At 48.6% G+C, this 18,579-nt stretch overlaps 1 protein-coding gene across 5 annotated transcripts in view; it reads right to left on the bottom strand.

The window, feature by feature from the left end:
- ZFYVE16 (zinc finger FYVE-type containing 16) overlaps window positions 1-18,579 on the bottom strand; it is a 743,498-nt gene that overhangs the window by 265,432 nt on the left and 459,487 nt on the right. For all 5 annotated transcript variants that reach the window (XM_086960830.1, XM_086960829.1, XM_086960828.1 and 2 more), the window contains one exon: window positions 1,723-1,805. In XM_086960830.1, coding sequence (XP_086816956.1) covers window positions 1,723-1,805 — 83 coding nt within the window. The remainder of the gene's footprint in view (window positions 1-1,722; window positions 1,806-18,579) is intronic.

Raw genomic sequence — 18,579 nt, 5'->3', positions numbered from 1 at the left:
GTTTTGGGTCTGGGGCCGTGGATGTGCTGTCAGAAACCAGATTGAGCGTAGCGTTAAAGTCGCCCCCCAAGAGAAGGGGCATGGAGCCTAGTTGCATCAGTTTTGAGTGGAGGGCGTGAAAGAAATCAGGAGAGTCAATGTTGGGACCATATATACACATCCCAACGCAATCTTGTGGTTGAAAAGTGTGCCCTCCACAATCACAAATCTGCCGGCATCATCATATAAGACTGAGTGGCACTTGACGGGAAGACGTTTATGAATGAGAATGGCTGTGCCCCTTGCGTAATTGCTGTAGTTGGCAAAGAAACAGTGTGGTCCCCACGAAGATGCAAAGCGGGAATGGTCACCAGGGGGGAGATGTGTCTCTTGAAGAAATGAGATGTCTACCTTGTGGCGGATCAGGTAATGTATCACCTGTCTCCTTTTACGGGTGTCGCTTAAATGCCGAACATTCCATGTGGCTAAAGTCACACTTGAAGGGCCGGAGTTGTGACCTAAGTGCGTCATGACAGCTTGTCTCGTGCAATATTGATGGATAACCCAGGCTTGTACCCTGCAAAAACATCTGTGATTAAAGATAACAGACTCAGTGCAAAGCTTGAACTCCAATTCCCTTTCCGCCACCCCCCACCCAGCCTTCCCGCCCATTCAGGGAGGCACTCCCCACTTTCCAAGTGTGCTGCATGGCACCCGTAAACCTTGAAACATTTGAAAACCGGTCTAATGGGGTACATGTCGTCTTAACCAAAAACGATCTGAGGTGTACACCAAAGGTGGGGACGTACACTTTCCAACAGACCAGTAACCAATGACAAATAATGTTTTCATTATATTCAGACAAGACCCAATAGTGATTATGAACCAACAGAGCAGCGGCAGTACATGCAAATTGAACAGTCAGCCATGACCCGAGTTGGAGAATAAGTCTGCGCTAGCATCCGACCGACTATGAGGGGGGGAGGAGGTTGCAGCCTCGGAATTGCTCGTGGTATTAAGTTTGTACGAGTGGCAGAATTCTTGCACCTCCGCCGGGCTCTCAAATATTCAGGAGTGGCCATTGACTTCCAGCCGTAATCTCGCAGCATATAGCATGCCATATTTTAGACCTACATTTTTGAGTGTAGCCTTGGCTCCCTGAAACTTTCTTCTAGCGTCTTGCACCATAGCGGTGAAGTCAGGGTATAGAGACAGCTTGGTGCCCTGTCATGTGAGGTCGCTCTTTTCACGGGCCAGTCGCAGTGCCTCTTTCTCTGAAATTCATTATCCTGGCTAGGATGGGTCTGGGGGGGAGTCAGGGGTTGGGTCTATCTATTTATAACCTTAAGAGGGCACCTCATTTGACATGCAGCCTATTCAAATATTAAAAGTCTTCAATTAAATTAAAAAGGTACATTTGGTTCCTCACAGTTCTGCAAGTGCATTGCATTTCATGATTCAATACTATTGTGGTCCAGACGTAGTTAAAGAGCTGACCTGGGATGGCCACTTAAGTATTCCTAGGTCACTAGAAATGACAAAACACAGTACAAAGAAATGTAAAACACATATAATGAAAACACATTTCGGCAGGGTTATGCCACAAGAAAAGGATGAAGTCCAAATTAGCCACAAAAACAGTGAAATGTTAGATAGCAATTTCCAAAAGAAATGGTTTGTAAAGGACTCTCAAACAGTGCGCACTGCCAAATGCCATTTTATGATGTTAGGTGAATTACTCACAGCTAGCAGGTTCATAATTGTATGCCCGATTTCTCCATAGAGTGACTTTCGGTTCCGAATGCTTACAACAGGAGATGGGTAAACTTTCAAGAGGGGAAAAGAAATGAAATGGAGTTAAAATATCTTAAAATTATATAGAGTGACTATACAAAGCAAACTACTGTTAACCCAAAAATCCTCGCGGACACATCTGCACAAAAGTTAAGTTTCATGGTTTTAGAGACAATAAGAGGCGGGACATAGCCAACTCTAACAGACAAGTAGAAATATATTTAGCAAACAGCCTTCTACCACTATAATTCTTTTTCATACACATAGGGACACATCTCATTTTTTACCAAAAAGGAACTTCCCACAGCGCCACTGCCTTGAAGGTAATGTAATTTGAGATTTCTCTACCCGACAGCTTGGAGATCAAGGTTATTGCTCTATGTCGCCTTTGTTCTACACCAACAGAGGATAAGACACTACAGAAGCGGGGGGAGAAGCAATAGGATACAAATAACGCAGTACAAGATGAAAATACACTACTGTGTGGCCCCTCTTGAAGTGTGTCATGTCCTCTTTCACCAATCAGTCTATGTGACTGGTCACAATTTACCGGTTTGTTTTCTTCTTAAAATCAGTATCTATTGTGTTGGGCATTCCGATTTATTTTCGGTTGCATGTTTGAAGATTTTCTGAAGATTATTAGTTACTTGGCCTCTTCAAATCTAAGATGTAATTCCTTGAACCCAGGCAAAAAGGACAAAAAGACAGACATATTAAGAGTGTACTTGTAGTATTTGGTCTGACTTTTTTGACAATGAAAAGGAGTCAAACTATAAAGATTCTAGCAATCCCTTCGACAGAATAAACCGTACACAGGTTTCTAGGTTATATAAACTGGAATGCATTTAAGGCCCTGGAGGTACTAGAATTGCAGTTTGATTTTTTTCATACTTCTCTTACTGTTCTGCACTTCCCACGAGTAAATAAAACCAGATCCTTTTGATAGCAGTAGTTCTAAATGAACACCAAGTTTCTAGGAGTGTGATTTCTGGGTCAACCTGTATCCGAGTTCCAAAACTACGATCACCTTCTGGGGAAAGCTCGAGCCAGCCACCAGGGACTTTATTATATATAATAGGGCAGACAGGGATGCTCCGCAATATACCCTATACGGACCCGGGCCGAGGGGGAAGCGTAGAGTGTATTTAACAGCTGGAGGAAGAGGTCTCCCACTCCCATGCGGCTCAGTAACTGTCTAAGGAAAGGCCACTCGACAGAATCAAAGGCCTTTTCCATATCCAGGAAAACCGCTACAGCAGAGACATCCTGGCGTGTGTGATGGAATGCCGCAAAACAGTCCTCAAGTTGTAAGTGAGGTTACGATTAGGGACAAAGCCCGCCTGCTCAGGGGCAACAAGTTTATTGACCAACGGGCTGAGACGATTAGCTATAATTTTCGCGAAAATCTTTGCGTCGACATTGAGCAACGAGAGCAGGCCGTACGAAGTGCAGTCCTCTGGGGGCTTCCGAGGCTTAAGAATAGCAACTATAATCGCTTCCCGCATCGTGGGGGGCATTTCACCTGCCTCCGCCATCTGCTCAACGAGTGTCAGTAATTAAGGGATCAACAAATCAGAGTACGTTTTGTAGAACGACACAGGCGCGCTCCAAGCTCTCATCGATGATAGTACCCAGACTACTTCCTCCCGTTCAAACAGCCGAACCAAAAACTTGCGGTGCGTGTTGGTCTGCCATGGTAGCTGGATGTGCATCAAATAGTCCAGTATACGTTCCTCCGGAGTCTGCCCCCTGAAGGCATACAGTGATGCATAAAAGTCCCCAAAGCGGTCCGCGACCTGCTAATCAGGTAAAAGCTCCCCAGTCTGGGGGGATCACAGCTCAGGCGTCGTCGCGCAATGCCTCCGCTGCCTCACCAGTTGCGCTAATAGGATCTCGTAATGGCATATTTGCCTAAATGTTTCAACTCAGAATCCGCCTCCTCGTGATATTCGCAAATCGGTTGAGCTAAGTCCTGAAGAAGCTCAGCACTAGGATCTCGCAAACGTCGTGCCTCAATGTCCCTGAGCCTGTTTTCTAGCAATGACAGACAGCCCCTGATTGATTTAAGGACTCCCGCATGTTTAGATATGGCAACTCCACGTATGAAGGCGTTAAAAGCCTCCCAAACTGCCAGGAACGAATCTACTGAGCCAATGTTCTTGTCGAAGAATTCCTCAATGGCAACAACTAGTTCTTCCTGGAAGACATCATCCATCAACGAGTAGGGGGGGAAACGCCAGGTAAAAGGAGGAGGGCGTCTCGCTGGTGCGTTAAGGGTAATAAGAACTGAGAAGAGGTCAGAATAGGTGCGTGGCCGTGTTAGGCACGATTGAACCAGAGAGAGGACGTGCGAGGTAGACAACCAGTAATCAATGTGGGTATGGATATCATGCGGAGCTGAGTAGTGTGTGTACCCTCCCTGTGTCGGTTGTCTAGTCCTCCAAACATCCTGCAGCCCCAGGCGCATCATCTCAGCCTCCAGAGCCTTGGCAGAGATCAAGGGGCGCCGATCAGGGCCATCCGATCTATTCAGCGTGGGCTCTCGAGTCATATTAAAGTCGCCCCCCCAAAGGACATGTTCTCCACAAAGGTCACGCACCCTAGAAGCCAGCGCCAAATAGAGAGCAGGGCAGTCAAAGTTTGGTCCATAGGTGTTAACTATGTAGAAATCCAGTCCCTTTCCAGCGCATTTTGTGATGACATAGCGTCCCTCCCAGTCAGTCGCAACCGGGGTCAACTCCAGTGAAGCCTTGGGGTTTACCCAGGTCAAAACGCCCCTGGCATGTGAATGTGAGGTGAATCCTGCTGCATGTATATTGTTCGATAAACCCCTATAGCATAGTGTCGGGCTGTCAGGGCGCAAGTGGGTCTCCTGTAGCAGTGCTAAGTCCATCGCGTGCCTAGAGAGATATTGAAGGACCTGTCTGACTTTGCGGTGGTCATTCGGGCCCCTAACGTTCCACGTCAGCAATGTAATCGTTTCATTAGCGTGAGCCTGCTGCGCCATTACAGGGGAAATTGTGTGTATAAATGACCATGTATCACAGTCCGTGCCCATGTCAAATGTACCTGCCGCTCTGTTTTCGTGCCCTCAAGACTCTCAACCGTACAAAAAACTAAGAAACAATCCCCCCCACCACTCTTTTCTAGAAAACAACTATGCAGTCCCCCCCCTGTCCCATCCACGCCAGCCCAACCCCAACTAGGCAGGGACCCTCCCCCCCACCCGCCACGGTCCCCGCAACAGTCCTCTTCATGACACCAACCCCCTCCCCCACCCTCGCCTTCCCACACCAACCTAAAGTTCAGAAAGGAGAAAAAGAAGAATCCCCATACAGAGGGACCCCTCTTGGTAAGGTGTGCTACACGCTGGGGCGTAGGTAGTCCGCAGGCAGCAAAGCTAAAACAAATCTTCACACAATGTCTTGCTGCTGCGCCACACCCCCGCTTCCTAAACAAAAGGAAAAATGGCAGCAAGTGATCTCAAATAACTTGACAAGTCCCCATAAAAGTTGAAAACGGCAATGCGTTATATCATACAATGATGCAACACTGGTGTCAAACCCAACATCGACCCTCTCCCCACCCCCGAACAGTCACAGAACTCAAGATTTACAGTGGCGCAGAGGGCAAAGGTCCAACAGAAGTAGTATCCTAGACTGTCAGTACCAACAGTAAAATCTCAAGTCAATACTTCACCCGTTCACAGCGCCATAACGACCAACGTGTCTCCTCATCGAGGCGCAGTCAACAGCTTCAGTCCTGATCTTCCAGGGAGCCATCCTCAGAGACCTCAGGTCGTCCGGTCTCCGGTGAGTGTTTCGCCTCCCTGCGCCACTCCTTAAGGGCTTTCTGGAGTGCCCTCGGGTCAGTGAATATCATAGACTTCACCTGTCGATTTACTCGCAGTTTGGCAGGGTATAACATTGCGTAGTCCGAGCCCATTTCTCGCAGTAGACGTTTCATTGGCACAAACTGCTGCTTCACCTCCTGCACCCTTGCAGTGAAGTTGGGAAAGAGGGAGAGCATAGAGCCCTCGTAAGTCAACGGTTGCTTCTCTCTGGCGAGCTTTAACGCCGTGTCACGGTCCCTGTAATTAAGTAATTTGGCTATGATTGGGCGCGGAGGCGTCCTGGGTTTTGGTCTCGGGCCCAGGGTGTGGTGCGCCCTCTCAATGACGAACATCCCAGAGAAGGCCGTGTCTCCTAGTAATTTTTCAAGGGATATTGGAAAAAAAGTTCCATGTTCCCTGTCTGCGTGGTTTCCGGCAAACCTATAATGCGTATGTTGCATCTACGAGACTGCGCCTCCAAATCCTCGGCCTTGTCTTGTAGGAGTTGGATCACCCTGCCGAACTGCTTATGTTCTGAATCCAGAGTGTTCTGCTCCTCTTCCACTTCACCTATGCGACGCTCAGACATGTCAAGGCGTTTGGCATGCTTATCTAGCCGTTCTGCCATCCGGTTCATACGGTACGTAAGAGTGTCCATTTTAGTGCCTAGAGAGTCTATCCCGCCCTGCAGGTTCTTCTCCATGGCCATCAAAATGCTGCGAATATCTTGCTCCGGCGGGTCTCCCTCCGCAGCCGACTCTGCCCCATTTTTCTCCACCCCGACGGAGGACCACTGGATTTGGATCTCTTGTTGTTAAAAGTCAGTTTGGGTTGAGTCCTGCCTGGGCGCTCCATTACGGTGCTGGTGCACTCGTCACCAAGCAAGAGAAAGTCACAGGTATCTCAGAGGCCGCCCAAGACAATTTGCTGAGCTCGCCACTCATAAATCAGCAGCGCTGTCTAGGCAGGGATTTTAGTCTGCAATGCAGAAGGGATCCGGGGCCAGCCAGTCGGGGTATCTCAGTAGGCCTCTAAGGCTGGGAGGTAGGGGGGTTCAGCTCCGCATCCAGCCACTGCCTCCACTCGATCCGCAGCAGAGTCGCAGCAATGCCACAGTAATGGCCGCAGCACCAGGTCCCACAATCACCGCAGAAGCGCAGACGTAGCAGATCAGCCCCTCCGCCGCTGTCAGGGTCCCGATCGCGGATGACCAGTCTCGTGCCCCACTCTCAGCACCGCCTCAGCATGCAGGATATGCCCTTAGGGCCAATGGCGCCAGCGCTTATAGGTCCGGGCTCACCCCTCGAGTCTCGCAGGCCCTCCACCAGGCAGGCCTATCTTCGCAGTCCCTTGACCCTCTAAGGCACTCACGCTGGAGAGACCGCGCCGGTCTCAGAAATCGCCATCTCACCTCTCAGCACCTCATCAGTTGGTGGCAGCAGATTTCAACCTCGAGCAGTGCTTAAAAAGCGGTCTCACGTGATCGCAGGGTCTACATGGCAGTCCGCCTAGCAGTATCGCCAGGAACGGGTTAACAGCCTCCAGTGCGCCCAAGGGGGGGGGGGGAGCACAAGGGGAGTGGGGCAGTGATCGGCAACAGGGGGGCACCGCGCTCCACAAGGTCCAATCCCACAGACCTCTGTGGCCCGCCCGGCGTCAAGGATCTCAAAGGCCCAGTCGGACCGGGCGCTTGCGTAAATACCAAAGCCGCAGGCAGAGGCTCACTCCAGCACGACTCGCTCCCTCCGCCTACCCGCACGCCACTGCAGGCAATCAGGGAAGAGCCAGGCCAGTCCGCCAGCCGCAGGTCTCCGCCTCTCCGCTCCAGGCGCCTGGGTCCCCGACAGAGGTGTCTCGCCGTCCAGGCGGCCCGCAGTTCTTGTCGCGGCTGGCGACAGGCCACGCCGCCTAACGGCCCGCAGCCCGCCCAGCCCTTGCAGTCCTTTGCAGCTCTTTCAGTCGGTATGAGAGTTCGCAAATCGCCTGTCGTCCGCCCCAGACACTCCGGAGCTCAAATCCGGTCAGTAGGATCTCGCAGATCACCGCTACCAGCAGGATATTTTACAGGATAGTTGAAGAAGCGAGGGAGCACTTGGCTCAAGCAGCCATCTTGGTTGCGAGCTAGCTCCGTCCCCCCTATATGCTGTACAGCGTTACATATGTTCATACATAGGATCAATAGTCGCTTACAAACCCCACATTACAAGGAATGGATCAGTGTTAAAACCAGAACTATGTAAATATAGCTGTCCAGTCCTTGGCAACATTATTGAAATATACAGACAATAGCACAACATTACAGGGTCACAAGCACAAAACCATATCAGTGTTAGCAGAATGTAAGCCTCACAAATCTAGTTCCAACAACCCATCCTCCTCTTTTTCTTCCCCTAGCACATGGGGATTAAAAGTATGTCCTCCCTAGTTACCGATCAGTGGTCCCGATGCCACCTCTGTATCTGAACATGTGTTTTGGGAAGGCTCTTGTGGGGCCTGGGAGTAACCTCCCGCTTCGGGAACCTCATCGTCCTCCACTCCCTCTGCCTCTTGCGCAAGCAGGTAGGTGGTTATGGGGCTCCATATATCTTTTGGGTGCGATGTACTAGGAAGCAATTCTGCATATTAAATTAAGTGACCTTGTCATGTGGATATTGTTTGAACCCAATCCTTAAATTTAAGAGCACGACCTCTCCCTCATCTACAAGCCACCTGACATTTGGTCATCAGTAATCCTATTGCGAGGAACTTCTTATGCACCGTTTGTACATCTTGGATCATAAGAGGACAGGGATCTATCTGAATGTTTAACATGGCCAATAACCCCTGAAACGTTTGGACCCAGTAGGTCATCACAAGGGGCAATCCAAAGCCAAATGGAGGAACCCCGCACCCTCCCGTCCACATTGAGCACATGTATCATTGTCACGGAGACGGAACCTATGAAGTTTGACGGGGTGTGGTATAGTCAGTGCAAATATTTTAAATGTATGAGGCGTAGCCTGTTGTTACTATTTACTGCTTCCGTCTGTGCACAACTGAGTTCCCACTGGTCGTCAGTTAGAGAGATATTCAAGTCACCGTTCCACTCCTGCCTTGCACGTGCTTGACCAGAGAGCGGTGTAACACTTGAGTACCGGTAAAGGAGAGATATAACGTGCTGAGGGCTATTTGTTTGTAGTAGAGCATGCAGTGAGGTCAGGGTGTCTGGCTCATTCAGGGAAGTCTGGGGTAGCGGCCTTAACACTCTGTCGAAGGCGAGTGTAAATGAATACGTCCATCGTCGTCGAGTCTTTGGCCCCAAATAACTGCTCCAGTGTGCGAAAATGTCCCCCCTCATAAAGATCCCCCCAAGTGCTATAGTTACGTTTTTCCAACAATTTACGACAAATTCCCTCAGAGGTGACGTGCAACAGCGGATTTCGAAGTAAGGGCATCCTGGGGAGTATAGATAGGCTGTACAAAAGGGGGTGGTGATGGACGGAGCATCTGAATCAATCAAACACTCACACCCAGTCAAAAGATCTGGGTTAAATCCATCACCGTTCTTTAGCCCACTCTGCCACCCCAGTTCAGACATGGCTATATGCAAATCAGTCTGACCCTGTGCCTCATGGGAACAGTCCAGCCCGAACTGCCAAGCCATGTCTTCCCTGGACCGGAAACAAGCTTCCGAGGACCGGTTTCTGGCATTCCAGCCGTCTTCAGCCCGGCTTGCTTGAATCCAGTGGCAAAGTGAGCAAGGGACTCACGTCTGAGCATACCCTGCCACACTTATGGCGGCCAAAAGCGGTACAAAAGGGGGTGGTGATGGATGATTATGATGTTGCCGTAACTTAGTGGCTATGGGTTCAATTGCAAGAGCGAATAGGATAGGATAGGATAGGAGACAGGGGGCAACCTTGTCGTGTGCCCCTGGATACAGGAAAATAGGGAGATTTGGTACCATTCAGAAGAACCATTGCCACTGGGTTTGTGTACTATAAGTATATCCACTGTAGGAAGGCAGGCGGCATCCCCATACGCCCCAGGACGCCCAGCAGCTAATCCCATTCCAGGGAATCAAATGCTTTAGTAGCATCTAAAAACACAGCCACCGCCGAGCACTTCTGATCTATGTCTTGTAGGACTGCGGCCAAAGTCTGGAGATTATGGGGCGTGGCTCTGTTGGGAATAAAGCCAGCCTGGTCAGGCAGTGCTATGCGCTGCTTCAATAAGGCCGAGTTGCTAGGACCTTAGCTAGTAACTTAGTGTCGCAATTTAAAAGGTAGAGCGGACGGTATGAGTCGCAGCTATGCGAAGGTTTCCCTGGTTTAAGCAAGGATGTTATCATTGCTTCCCGCATCGCCAGGGGCAGACTACCCTCCTCCAGTGCTGTGTAGTATACCTCCATCAGTATTGGGGCCAATATAGAGACATATGTTCTATAAAATTCAATGGGTATTCTGTCTGACCCAGGGGCCCGGCCAGACTTCATGTGCATGATAGCTTCCACTATTTCATCAAGTTCCAGGTCTAGGCTAAGAAACGTTCGTTGGGTGTCCCCCAACCATGCCAGAGCAGTATCTTCGAGATAATTAGGCCGATCAAGAGGGGTGTCTCTTTGGGTGGAGTACAGGGCGCTATAGTAGTCCCTAAGTGTACGCAATTGGTCAGGTAAGTTCCTATGGACCTCGCCGTGCGCATCCTGCAATTCCAGCACATAGTTAGAAAACTTGGGTGGGTTAACCGCTGCAGCTAGGGCTCTCCCCGGGCGATCACCTTCACCATAGACTCTCGCTACATGGTATTTCCCCCTAAATTTACATTCCCTATCGGCAAGCTCTTCATAATCAGTGAGTTTACTGTGCATAGCTGCTCTAGTGGCATTCCGGTCAGGATCTAAACATAGCTCGCTTTCTAGTCGTCTGAGCTTTTTCTCCAGCGCAGATAGTTCAGTGCGTATTGACTTGAGTATTCCCCTCACCGGTAGAGATACACCAGCCCCGAACCGTGACCTTAAACGCCTCCCAAACTGAGGTAACACTGGGGACAGAATCTAGGTTACGGTCAAAAAAATCCTGATTCCATCTCAGTACGGAATGTAGTTTTAAGAAGGTGTAGCGCATTGAGACGCCAACTGTTATATGGAGAATGAGTGAGGGGGGCACGTAGGTCAGCGACCACTGGGGAGTGATCAGAGTGGGTGAGAGCCAAATGGGTTGCAAGCCTCAGCCAGTGTGCCATACCAGTGGATATGAAGAGATAGTCTAATCTGGCCCAGGTCGAGTGGTATGCCGAGAAGTGTGTGCCCTCCCGTTGTGTAGGGTGAAAGTGCCTCCAGGAGTCGAGTAAATAGTTCTCATCAACAATTTCACGTAGCATTCTTTGGGTGGCCGTGTAATGCAGTGGAGAGTCGCGGGATCTATCTAGACGAGGACATAGTGCTGTATTGAAGTCTCCCCCCCAGACAGTGTTGGTAGAGCCTATCTCTTGAATTCTGCTCCATAAGTGAAGTAGTGCATGAGTATTATCAATGTTAGGTGCGTAATAATTAGCAAAGGTAACATCATGAGCGTGAAACCTGCCCCATAGCAAGCAGAATCTTCCTTCTATATCGGCTTCCGACCCACTGGGGACAAAGGCAACTCCCATCTTAACCAATATGGCCACCCCACGGGAATCTGAAGAATAGGACGCAACGCAGCGGTGAGAGGCCCACCTCGAGGCAAACTGCGGAGTTGCGCCAGGGCTTAAGTGTGTTTCTTACAAAATAGCTACTGAAATGTGATGCCTATCCAGGTAACCCAATACCTGTCGCTTCTTCCAAGGATTATTTAAACCACGTACATTCCACGGTACTACTGGGATGTCATTCACGCTTCGTGTGTTATCACCCATTGTATTCTGTGCAGCATATTGTATAAACCTGTAAGGTGACAGCTATAGCAGACTGGACAATCCACAACTGAACCCAGAGTAAACCCCTCCCACCCCCACCCACACTGGCATCCCCAACTTCCCGGGCACAGCTTCCCTCCCCATCCACAACCACAAATCGCGGTCCCTCGCTTCGGATTCAGTGAGAGCCGAGCGTCTGTGGCGTCGAAGGTAGTCCTCTGCCTGGTTCGGATTGGTGAAAAAATGCTGTGATCCATAGTGGGTGATCTTGAGTTTCGCCGGGTACAACATGGCGTAGGGGATCTGTTGTGACTGTAATTTCTTCTTGACTGCTGCAAACTTTCTTCTGGCATCTTGCACCGTTTTTGTAAAATCGGGGAAAAATATTAATATTGTGTTCTCAAAGCATACTTGTCTTTTTTCACGGGCTAGGCGCAGCACCGTATCCCTGTCACAATAGTTTAGAAAACGGACTATCAAGGGGCGCGGCACCGCTCCCAGGGGCGGGGGGGCAGCAAGAGATCCACGGGCCCTCTCAACCGTGAGATGTGCCGGGAAGGCATCCCTGCCAAAGAGCTCAACCATCAGCTTCTCAATATGGTCTTCCATGCGCCCCGTGTTTGTGGATACGGTCAGGCCTAGAATTCGGGCATTGTTCCTTCGGAAACGTGCCTCCAAATCCTCGTATTTATCAGCGATAACTTTCAACAATTTTTCCATCTGAGACATTTGGCTTTTACCCGCCGTGGGACCGTCTTCCAGGTCCGACACCCTAGTCTCCACCTCCTTAATACGGTGCTGCCCCAACTTGGTGACCACTGGTGCATTCTAATGTTCACTGTGTCTATTTTGGCGTCAATAGAGGTAAGGCTCTGCTGCATTCCAAGTAGGATCGCCTTCCAGTTTTCCTCAGTCTGGTCCGGGGCACCAGAGTCTTCATGATCCTCAGATCGCGATTTAGGCGGCTTACGCGCCTCAAACTGGATTTTCGTCTGCTTAGCATCGGTATGCCCCATGATGCCAGCCACTCAGTAGGGCAGCAAGAAGGTCCAACCGGGACAACAGGTGCAATCAAGGTGCTGGGGTGATGGAGAGGTGGGATCCTCGAGTATAGGAGTACGCAAGATAGGTCTCAACTACCATGGATGGGAGTATGCCAACAGTCACCCTGTCGTAATTTGACAATGACTGGGTTAGCGTTAAGCTTTGCTACACGTTATTTCCCTTATCTTTGCCTTACTTGAAAACGCCATTTTGTATGTTACGGCGGCCATTTTAGAGAACGAGCTGCCTCGTGGTCAGCCTGCCCTTTAGTCCTTTGTCCGTGCCACTGACCACTTGAGTTTGCCCAGCAACAGGCTATTTTTAGTAACGGTCAAGCCTGCACATGCGCAGTTCCGATTGACCAGTCATCACTTAGGAATGTTCCGCCAAACTGACCAGTGGTGTTGTAACCCCTCCCATGAGTTGGCTGTGTTCCAAAAATGACCATATATGTACCGAAAACTCTGTAACCATGTACCGCCTACCTTTTTTATGTTTGTAAACTGTATAAAAGAAGGACTCGCACCGATGTTCGGTGTGATACTTCTTGCATTGCCGAAGGGTGCTGTAGGAATGTACCACCACCCCATGGGGTCTTAATAAACTTGTCTTTTACATTTTCTAGTTTCCGTGCCAACAGTTCTTACGGTGTAGTGGGTATTCTGCGGAGTATGTAGGCCTGGAGAACCCAATACCACAAATTGGCGACCACGAAGGGACTCATCGGCGACTCGGATGCCCGAAGGAGAGGTCGTGACGAAGGATTGGAAACTCGCCATGGACGCGTACGCTGCCACTGAGTGACCCGAGTCTTGGCACCCACGGTGTTTTCTTCCCTTCCTTCTGATCTGACCTTCCAGGTGGCGCCGGTCCCCGACTGAGATCCTGCTTGTCTGCGTTGCTGTACAGTGCCTGTTTGGCTGATTCGATCAAAGACCTTGGCAGTTGGAACCTGGATATTTGAGATTTGGGTAAGAATTGTGATTGGTAAGGTAGTCTGCGGACGCTTACTGTAGTTCTATGAATATGACTATGATTTGAGTTAGCTAACATTTGAGTTTGTGAATTTGATTCTATATGTGTAGTGCACTTCACATAGGCAGGCATGTAGAGATGTTTCTCTAACTTTGCTTTTATTTTGAGCGGCACATTTGTGTGAAGAATAGTAAGTGCCTTTTTTCGGTATCACGTTTTCGTGGTACTTTTTGAACATGCCTGTTTTCAGCACGCTCCGAGGGATGTGCTGTCTTGTAAATGGTACCACATACAGATTAAACGAATCTCAGCCGGCTCCCCCAGAGGGGACCCCTAATCGTGAAATGTATATAAAGTTTGGCCTTCCCCCAATACTGTACAGTAAGTTATGGAACAAATACACTAAATCTGATCCCGAGTTGCAATGGCCACTACATGGGTCGTTTGATTTACGAAAGGTTCAGTTTGTGGAGCAATGTTTGTTTCAGCGCAGGTCTAGACAGGATATGTTTGATTGTGTGCGAATGTGGGAGAAAGCAGTGCGTGAACGTATGAAGCGTGAGATTGCCTTGGCGGACAAAGAGCAGCGCAAGGCTGCTCGAGATAAAGCTTTACAGCTGGAGGAGAAGGAATTGCAGGAGAAGAAAGAGAGGGAGGCACAGGAACGTAATTTGCAAACGACCGGTCAATTTCCTATTCGACGTCCGCTTTATCCTGTCCTTACTAATGAAGTTGATGATTTTTCATTATTAGATCGATCTCCGCCTCCGTATGTTCAGCCTACGGCTCCGGAAGAGGACTCTGGTGATGATGGCCGGGATAGTGCAAGTATTAGGTTTACTGCTAATAGAGCCGTGGAATTGCGTAGTTTCGCTTGGAAACTAAATCTGAATAACATAACTTTGTCAGAACTTAATGCTGAACGGAATAAGTGGTCAGAACGAGAACAGATGTGTTTTTTAAGTACTTTTGCAGACGAAGTTGTTGCCCGCTTTCGTAAAAATTCAGAGGAATTAGAATCTAAGGATATATCAGTTCATCATGATAATATGCGTAAAGGTTTATTTGATATTTCAGATGCGGATACCTTTTTCCTACGATTAGTCCAGCTACGGGATGAGGCGTCCAGATTGCGGGAAGCACGAAAAGCATCAGAGAAGTCTGCGCCGGGGTCGACGGAGCAATCCAAAGAGTGTTCTATCTTTGGAGCAGATAAGAGTTCTAAAGTGCATGTTATGCCTATGCGTGAAGCTGCACCTTTGTATGTTCCCCCTAAAGGGCAAGGTACAGATGATGATAAAACGTCCGTAGATGCAAAAGGGTATTTTATATATAATTGGGTGTATACGCCTTGGAATAGAGCGGATGTTATGGCATTGAAAAACGCTTTACCCGATCCCCGTAAAAATCCGGCAGCTTTCTATGAAGGAGTGGAGGGGGCTATTTCTTCTTGTGTTATGACGCTCGTTGATATAGATCTTTTCTTTGGATTAATTCTTCCCCCTGATATGTGGAGAGCGATTCGTAAGTTCGATGATCAAGCAATGTTTGGGGCAACTTGGAAAGATATAAGCCAAGCTGATTTAGACAGGGAGCCTGCATGCAAACCTTGTCAGTTGATTTTAGATCTTCCAACAGCTATTTTGAATAAATTAAAAACGCTTGTTCCCCCTAAAAAGATTGATTGGACTATGTTAGCATTGTGTAAACAGAAACAAGATGAATCGGTTTCTGACTTTTTCACACGTTTTGAAGAAGCGTTTCACGATTACAGTGGACAATCGTTAACAGATGATACGGGTAGGCATCTGTTTGTCGACAAGTATGTGGCTAATCTCCTACCGGAGATTGCGAAGCGATTGAAAACAAGTGAAAGTTCCTGGACCACGGCGACCCCTGCGTCTTTGTTAACTATGGCACAGTATTATGAGCGGCAGGAATTAGAGGCTAAGGAAAGTGTAGATAAGAAGGCGAAGGAGTTGAAGACAAAGGTGATGTTGGCACAGGTTCGTGGTACGAAATCTAGAGGGAATGACAGAGGCAGACAAGGAGGGGGTACTGCGTCGTATGGCCGTACTGATATTGCTGAGGATCAATGCGCGTATTGTAAAGAGTTTGGGCATTGGGCTGAAGATTGTCTGGTGCTTCGTGAGCAACGTAGCCAGCGTGGTCGGGGTGGTGGAAGGTCACGGAATAGTTATTCGGGAGCGAGAGGTGGTGGAGGTGATCGTGGTAGGTTTGAGGCGAGGGGTCGTGGTCAGGGCGAACGAAACACTTTTGATCGGCGAAATCAGTATCAGATATCGGAGGGTGAGAACGTGGAAAGTCAGGATTATGTGCATGCATAGGACTGCGTAGGATGGGGTGTGGAATCGGTTGAAGTGCCAGTAGATCAAAGAGGTCCATATGTATCAGCGGGCATTTTGGGTTCTACTGATCAGTTTTTAGTTGACACAGGAGCTACTCGTAGTGCTTTGTCTAAAAACTTGGTTCCAAGGGCTCCCCTGTCTGGCGAAACGATTACATGTATAGGGTTCTATGGCACACCCTCTCCAAGCCCATTATCACGACCTCTTGCATTTTGTATTGATACATTTTTTGGTTTTTGTCCATTTTTGTTGTCACCCCATACTCCAGACAACATTATGGGCAATGATTTGCTCAAATATTTTCGAGCAACGATACGCTGCGCTCCAGAAGGAGTGCGGGTTATTTTGAATGACAATTACCCAGATTCAGGCAGACTTTGTACCATGCAGGAAATTGAAGCATTAGCCTCTCTCCCACACACGTTATGGGCGACATCAGATACGGATGTGGGACAGATGCTCATCCCGCCTATTCGAATTACTGTTAAGGAGGGAGTATCTTAGCCACGTGTACCGCAGTATAAGATATCCAGAGAAGGTGAAATTGCCCTGACGCACATCGTTCAGGATTTGATTATCGCAGGAGTAGTGGAGGAAGTTCCTTACAATGTCTGTAACAGCCCTATTCTTCCGATCCTTAAGAAAGACACTGACGACAAAGTCTATCGATTTATTATTGATTTGAGAGAAATTAACAAAATTGTCATTCCCCAGTACCCGGTGGTGTCTGACATCACAACATTACTTACTTTGGTTCCCCCCACTGCAACGACTTTTTCTGTTATTGACCTTAAAAATGCGTTCTTTTCCATTCCCATTCTTCCTGACAGCAGATACCTATTTGGCTTCACGTTAAATAATAAATCGTATAGATTTTGTCGTGTTCCTCAAGGTTACACAGAGAGCCCTAGCATTTATAGCCAGGCTTTAAAAAGACAGCCTGATTCATTTGAATTGCAATCTGGAGTAGCCCTTATTCAATATGTTGATGACCTCCTATTGGCTGCAGATACCTATGCACAATGTGAGGAAAGTACACTTGCCTTGCTCTCCTTTTTGGCTCAGAATAATCATAAAGTTTCTAAGAAAAAGCTACAATACTGTAGACCAAAGGTGACCTACCTCGGTCATCTTTTGTATAAGGAGGGGCGTGCATTAACATCTGATCGAATTCAAGCGATTTTAGATACACCAGTCCCCCGCACTCAGAGAGATGTACGCGCCTTCATAGGACTAACGTCCTTTTGTAGACAGTAGATAATGGGGTTTTCGCACATTATCAAACCCCTGCTAGCGTTATTGTCCAAAACTACACCAATGCCCCTTGAATGGACAGATGAATGTCAAAACGCTTTTGAACAATTGAGACAGGCCCTTTGCTCTGCACTCGTGTTAGGTACACCAGATTACACAAAGATTTTCACGTTGTACGTGCACGAGAAAGATGGGTGCGCGTTATCAGTGTTAGTGCAGACACACGGGGATAAGCAGAGGCCATGTGCGTATTTCTCAGCCATTCTTGATCCTGTAGCACGAGGGTCACCTGGGTGTTTCCGAGCAGTTGCAGCAACAGCAGTAGCTGTACGGCAGAGTGAGGGAATAGTTTTGTCGCACAAACTGTTGGTGCTAGTTCCCCATGCAGTGGATGCCCTGTTAAATCAAACGAAAACACAGTATCTTACAAGCGCACGTTTACCAGGATATGAGCTTACACTTCTGGCGCCACATATCACACTAAAAAGATGCGCTACCCTGAACCCAGCCACTTTATTGCCATATCCGGTTGCTGAGGGCCAGGAGGAAGAACACATGATTGTGTTTTCCTGACCGAAGAACAAACAAAGGGTCGTGTCGACTTACAGGATATGCCACTTCCAGATGTGGATGGGGAACTGTGGGTTGATGGATCGTGTTTGAGGCTGCCAGATGGCACGACTTCTGCAGCATATGCGATCACGACACTTAAGACGGTGGTAAAAACAGCACGAATACCACAGAAATCGGCCCAAGCAGCGGAGCTGATAGCTTTGACAAGAGCCTGCGAACTGAGTGCTGGCTTATGTGTGAACATCTACACAGACAGCCGGTACGCCTTCGGAGTAGCGCATGACTTTGGCCTACTCTGGAGAGAGCGTGGGTTTTTGACTTCGCACGGAGTGCACATCATGCACGGAGAACTAGTGCGTGATCTCCTAAACGCGTTACTTTGTCCAAAGAAAGTGGCGATAATCAAATGCAGTGCACATAAAAAGGTCACTGACAAAGTGGGACAAGGTAATGCCTTTGCAGACAGTATAGCAAGACAAACGGCTATGTCACGAAATGACTCCCCAATGTATGTAGTGAAGTCGCAGGCCGAGCGATGGCATGATGCTAGAGCGGAGATATTAGACATTCAGAAATCAGCGACTGAAGCATAACTTGCAACCTGGGCAGCAGAGGGAGTGCTGGATGATGAGGGTTGTTGGAGGAGCAAAGATACGGAATGATGGAAATTGCCTGCAGCTTACTTGCAAGCGATGGTCCAGATGACACATGGGTTGGCACATGTTGGAGCTCTTGCAATTACTCGATTACTAACACGAGTTTGGGAGCATCCTGAGATTGCTAACACGGCCAAGAGAGTAGTGCAGACCTGTTTGATATGTTTACAGCACAATCCTGCAAAAGGGACGCATACTCCGAAAGGAGGGTTCGTTCCACCTTCTG

The sequence above is a fragment of the Lissotriton vulgaris genome, chromosome 3_1, assembly GCF_964263255.1.
Source record: "Lissotriton vulgaris chromosome 3_1, aLisVul1.2, whole genome shotgun sequence".
Lineage (NCBI taxonomy): Eukaryota > Metazoa > Chordata > Amphibia > Caudata > Salamandridae > Lissotriton > Lissotriton vulgaris.
This window is presented reverse-complemented; position numbering and strand designations above follow the sequence as displayed.